Consider the following 6,000-nt stretch of genomic DNA (forward strand, 5'->3'; position numbering starts at 1 on the left):
AATTTAGACTCAGTGGCTGATGCTGTGCTCCCACAGTCACCCCAGGGCTCCACACCCTACCCCTCCTCCTCCTCCAGCAGCATCTGTCTCCTCCAGGTGTCTTTGCTAACTGTTGCAGTCAGGTTTGCATTGCTGGCAGGAATCACCTAACCAAAAGCAGCTTGTGGGGGAGAAAAAGATTTATTTTGGCTTACAGACTCACAGGGAAGCTCCATGATGGCAGGGGAAAACGATGACATGAGCAGAGGGTGGACACCAGCAACAGGAGAGTGTGCCAAACACTGGCAGTGGGACACAGGCTATAACACCCATAAGCCCGCCCCCAACAATACACCGCCTCCAGGAGGCGTTAATTCCCAAATCTCCATCAGCTGGGAACCTGGCATTCATAAGACCGAAGTTTATGGGCGACACCTGACTCACACCCCCCACACTAACGATGGATCTCCCTGCTTCTGCCTCTCCGCACACTCAGGTACTGCTTACGTGATCAAGAGGCTTTAACGTGACTTTTGTTCTTCCTGGAGGGACTCCTGAATGGATTTTAAGAGGTCCAAATATACCCTTTTACCGGCATGAACGCTGTGGTTGTTTAAATGTACAATGTACCTCCTGAACCACCTGCACTTGTGACCAAGCCTCACCCAGTTGGTGAGCTGTGGGGAGGGGAGCCCTGGTGGAGGAGGAGCGTCCCTGGGGATGGGCCTGAGGGTTCCTAGTGCACTGCCCTGGATGTTCGAAGCCAGTTCACTCCTGCTGCTGCCTGCCAGCTGCTGTGGCATCCAGCCTCCGCTCTGCCTGGCTTCCCCAGCCAGCAATGGAAGCTGCAGGAACCTCCCCCACCCCATTCCCCACAGCTGCTTCTGCTCAGGGCTCTTCTCCCAGCAATGAAAGGTAACTGCAACAAACATATCTCATGTTCACAGGAATCTGTAACTCCTGAAATATGAAGAGCCACTGGTTTATGGTTGAGTATCCAAATACACCCTCTTTCAGACTTCTGGTGCTTTTACAACTTTGAACATATTAGTATTTCAAACTCACCCAGTCTAGCACCGAATTATATGACAATCCCCCTCCTCAGCCATCATTATTAAAACCCAACCTGTCCTTTCTCCACTATTCTTTCCTATAAGAAAACGTGCTACCTGAATGCCCCGGTACACCTGCACAGAACATTCTGAAGTGTTTTCTTTTTACTCTTTTTTTAAAATTTTTTATTTATTTATTTGAGAGCGACAGACGCAGAGAGAAAGACAGATAGAGGGAGAGAGAGAGAATGGGCGCGCCACGGCTTCCAGCCTCTGCAAACGAACTCCAGACGCGTGTGCCCCTTGTGCATCTGGCTAACGTGGGATCTGGGGAACCGAGCCTCGAACCGGGGTCCTTAGGCTTCACAGGCAAGCGCTTAACCACTAAGCCATCTCTCCAGCCCATTTTTACTCTTTTAAAACTATACAGATTAACTTCCCTCACTCGTCTGTGCCCGATATATTCCACAACCACCAGAGTTTGCATTAAGAACTAAACTGCAGCAGTGTACATAAGCGGGAACTATCTTGTCCCTTCCTTCCACCGAATATCAGAAATAAAGTTCAGAGCAGACCTGGTGACGCACTTGGATGATAACTCCAGCACCGGGGGACTAAGGCAGGAAGGTCTTGAGTGCCAGGCTACAAGCAAACCCTGTCTAACAAAATTAAGTCACTCAACAAGCAAACTTGCCCTCTGCATGACTCACGTGACTAGTGTTTTTAGAGCTGCAAACAGAATGCAGGCCTCTGAACTTTTATTGTGGAAAAACTCTGAAATCCACAGTCAAGGCAATTAATGTGAAGTGCTTAGGACCAAGTGCAACCAAGGAACTGATACGCATTGCTATCGTGTTCCATTCTTCAAAACCAGGGCAATATCACACAAATGTGTAGGCACACAATATTAGTATCTACAACTTTTACAGTAAGTAGATTATATATATATATATATATATATGCACCCCCCCCACACACAATCTATTAATACCTGCCACTTCTACTTGTGAAACGGGTAAAGAACAGGTGAAGACCCAACACTCATCAGAGCTATCTATGCTAGACCCCATTCTGTGATGACCCCTGAATGACCAGTGTTTAACCATCAAGCCAATCCTACTAGGTCAGGTAAAATAATCATGATTTTGTTTTTCCCTGACAACATACTGAAGCTTAACAGGAGTAAACAGCTTGTCTAAGGTAAGTGACGGGTCTGTGACTCAAAGCCCAGTCAGCTGACTTCTAATGTCAGCTTTTCCAACTATGTCAAGTTGTTTGCCATGGTCAACATATCGGCCAGTGGCGATGGGACTCAGGTCACATCTGTGTGGGTGGGGGGCACTGTCAGTGGCACCTCGGATTCTTCTTCAGGTTTGCCCACACATAGAGGGTAACATTTTCATCTTGAATGATCTTTTCCATATTCCCACTGTCCAGATCCGCTAATGTGCTCGCTTGCTGTAAGAGAAAACAATAAAACGTTACGGAGGGCCCAAAAAGCCCCATAAAATTACACAATTTAGAAAAGTTATTTAATCACTGACAAATTTGATTCCACTAATTGGCTTATTAAGAGAAAAACCTGGGCAAAACTAAGCTTCCATGAAAATGGTAAAGAATTCTTTAAAAAAAATTTTATTTTCAAACCAGGCGTGGGGGCGCATACCTTTAATCCCAGCACTTGGGAGGCAGAGGTAGGAGGATCACCGTGAGTTCAAGGCCAGCCTGAGACTACATAGTGAATTCCAAGTCAGCCTGAGCTAGAGGAGGACCCTACCTCAAAAAAATAAAAAAAAAAAAAACAAAAACAACCTTTTTTTCCCCTATAGCTAAGCCTGGTGGCACAGGCTAGTAATTCCAGCTACTTGGAAGGCTTAAGCAAGGGTAGTGCAGTTCAAGGTCAGCCTGGACAATTTAGAGAGACCTTGTCTCAAAATGAAAACGAGAAATTTAGCTGGGGAAATAGCTTAGTGGGGGAGCACTTGCTGAGTCTGCATAAGATCCTGGCCTCATTTCCCACACTGCCACCATAACATAATTTTGTTTTTTGGTTTTCGTTTTTCTAAAGTTGGTCCTAGCCAGGCATGGCGGCACATGCCTTTAATCCCAGCACTCAGGAGCTAAGGTAAAAGTATCGCCATAAGTTTGAGGCCAGTCTGGGCTAGCGTGAGACCCTGCCTCCAAACCCACTCCCCGGGCTGGCGAGATGGCATAGTGGTTAAGGCGCATGCCTAAGAAGCTGAAGCACCCAGGTTTGATTCTCCAGGTCCCACGTAAGCCAGATGCACATGGTGGTGCACACATCTGGAGTTCGTATGCAATGGCTCGAGGCCCTGGCGTGCCCATTATCTCTCTTACTCTCTCTCTCTATCCCTCTCTCTGTCTCTAATAACTAAATTAATAATAAATCTTAAAAAAAAAAAAAAAACCCTCTCTTTTCAGAAGTTGGTCCCAGGCTGCAGCCCTGCAGATCACTGCCGGTTTCTACTCTGTTCTACTTTTCAAGTGTTGATGGTCAGAGTCATTTCGCCTAAGGAAGTATTTCTTTAGATCTGTCACTGTGGTAGTTTGAATGGCTGTCCCCCAATAGATTCAGGAGTTTATCAAAGCTTGTAACTTACATCTCCAGCCACCTGGCTCACGGAGGTGTCAACCACTATGGGTGGATCCTTGGGTCCAGCCCTAGGGTGCATCTGGGGGTGAGGCTGGAATTCCAGCCTAAAGTCTGCAGAGAGCAGTCTGAGATCAGCTTGGGTTCCCTGTTGCAGGTTGTGGTTTATTCCCTCCTTTGCTTTTGGTGGTGGTTCTTCTGTTTTTCTCCCCTTGTGGAACTTCCCCTGGGTCGATAAGCCTGAGATAAATTCCATTCTTCCTGTAAACTGTGTCTGGCTTGAGGTTCATCCCAGCGACATAAAGCTGATGGCAACAGTCACTGAAATGTAGGTTGCGCGGCTGTGAAAGGAAGCCTACCTCAAACCGTGTAAGTTTGGAAAAGCACGCTGTTCACTGCACGGAGTCCAGCTGAGTCATACTGGGGTGGTCTGTGTAGCAGACCTCATGTGTTCTGACCACTTGATGGCCAGCTGTGGAGATGTGGGAAGCTCTGAAGGGTTACTCAACACGTAGTTGCTATGGAGTACAAGTCCAACTGTTGAGAATTACACTCATCACTAATTCTTTGTGCGCATGGATGGATGTGTGTGCGTACATTTATTCATGTTCATATGTGGGGGGGGGAGGCAGCACACGTCTGTGAGCACATGTTTTGTTTTGTGTGCATGTGGAGACCGGAAGCTGATACAAGGGGCTTTCTCAATCATTCTCTTCCGATTGGCTAGCTACCTGAGATCAAATGCTGTGGAGCTATTAGACTAACATGTTTCTCCACAGCTTTTCTAAAAATGTTATTTATTTATTTACAAGAGGGAGAAAGAAAGAGAGAGACAGGAAAGGGCATGCCAGGGCCTCTAGCCACTGCAAACAAAGTCCAGATGTATGCATCTCACTTATGTGGGTAGCAGGGAATCACACCTGGGTGCTTGGGCTTCCCAGGCAAGTACTGTAACTGTTAAGCCATCTCTCCAGTCTTTCTCCACACCTTTAACCACTCCAGTGACCCATAAAGGGTTCCCATCGAAATGGTTAGTACAAGATGGTCACTCTCTACACGTGAGACCAGGTGTGGAGAACTTAGTCTGCAGGACAGCAGGTGTTGGAGGCGAGGTGCTCAGGACAGGTTCAAGCTGTGCACGGTGAAGCAAGCCCACCTCTAGTTCCAGAACTTGGCAGGTAGAAGCAGGAGGGTTAAGAAGCTGTAACCAGGACTGGAGAGATGACTTAGCAGTTGAGGCGCTTGCCTGCGAAGCCTCAGGACCCATGTTCAACTCTCCAGATCCCACGTAAGCCAGACACACAAAGGTGAGGCAAGTGCAAGGTCACACATGCCCACTAGGTGGCACAAGCATCTGGAGTTCGATTGCAGTGGCTGAGGCCCTGATGCGCCAATTCTCTCTTTTTTTTTCTCTCTCTCTGAAATAAATTTTTTTTTAAAAAAGAAGCCAAATCCAGCCTCACCTACATAGCAAGTGTAAATCTAGCCTGGGCAACATGAGACTTTATCTCAAAAAAAAAAAAAAATCCTACAAAACCCTATAGCTGAGGCTACAGCTCAGTGGCTGAATGGTTGCCTTGCATATACAAGACCCTGGGTTCAATTCCCAGCACTAAAATAACATTCAAGTCCAGATGGTAAGGAGTTAAATCCTGGCTCCCTCACTCACTAGTTGTGTGGCTTTTATCAAATAACTCCCCCCTCCCCCGACTCACAGTGATTCTGTTGCCATGGTTATGAAACTAAGACATCATGCCTACCTCATAGAGCTTGTCATGGCAGTGGACTGGCCTCCCAGAGGTAAGATCCTGTGACCAGGGGAAGGCCACCAGACCTTTCTGAGAGCAAGAGACTGAAGAGGCTTATCTTAGACCTGAGGCTTTCAACTTGAAGGGGCCAGGCTGTGAGAGCCAAGGGTGGGCCAGTGACACAGAGAGAATCTGTGGAAGAAAGAGAAGAAGGGGAAAAGGAAGGGAAGGAGAAAGAAGGGATGGAGGGAGGGAAGGAAGGAGAGAAAGAGAGGAGAGGTGACAGTGTCACTTAGGACACCAGCTGAACCGCTTTCTCATAGCCACTGACAGCTAGACCTCCCCGCTGGGCAGAGCCTGATGGACACGCAGCACCGGCCTGTAACCCCAACACTGGGGAGACTGAACCAGAAGCTCAAGTTCAAGGCCAGACAGGGCTACAAAACGAGCCCCTCGCTCAGAAAATGGAGGGGAGAGGGAGGAGGAGGGAAAGACAAAGGGGAGGAGAAAGGAGAGAGATGGAGGGAAAGGAGAAAGTTCGGGGAATAGCAAAGAGAGTAGAAAGAAGAACGGAGAATAAAGAAAGAGGGTGAGGAAGGGATGAAGAGAG

At 47.6% G+C, this 6,000-nt stretch overlaps 1 protein-coding gene across 2 annotated transcripts in view; it reads right to left on the reverse strand.

The window, feature by feature from the left end:
• Window positions 1-5,580, reverse strand: part of Dnai7 (dynein axonemal intermediate chain 7) — a 31,386-nt gene extending 25,806 nt beyond the window's left edge. Inside the window, exons 1-3 of one of the 2 annotated variants that reach the window (XM_045139543.1) lie at window positions 5,403-5,580; window positions 3,653-3,756; window positions 2,386-2,489 (exon numbers count right to left, since the gene is read on the reverse strand). In XM_045139543.1, the coding sequence (XP_044995478.1) occupies window positions 2,386-2,489; window positions 3,653-3,724 (176 nt within the window). In that variant the 5' untranslated portion in view covers window positions 3,725-3,756; window positions 5,403-5,580. The remainder of the gene's footprint in view (window positions 1-2,385; window positions 2,490-3,652; window positions 3,757-5,402) is intronic. The other variant, XM_045139544.1, reaches the window with a different exon arrangement.
• Between the last annotated feature and the right edge of the window lie 420 nt (window positions 5,581-6,000).

This window comes from Jaculus jaculus, chromosome 22, assembly GCF_020740685.1.
Source record: "Jaculus jaculus isolate mJacJac1 chromosome 22, mJacJac1.mat.Y.cur, whole genome shotgun sequence".
Lineage (NCBI taxonomy): Eukaryota > Metazoa > Chordata > Mammalia > Rodentia > Dipodidae > Jaculus > Jaculus jaculus.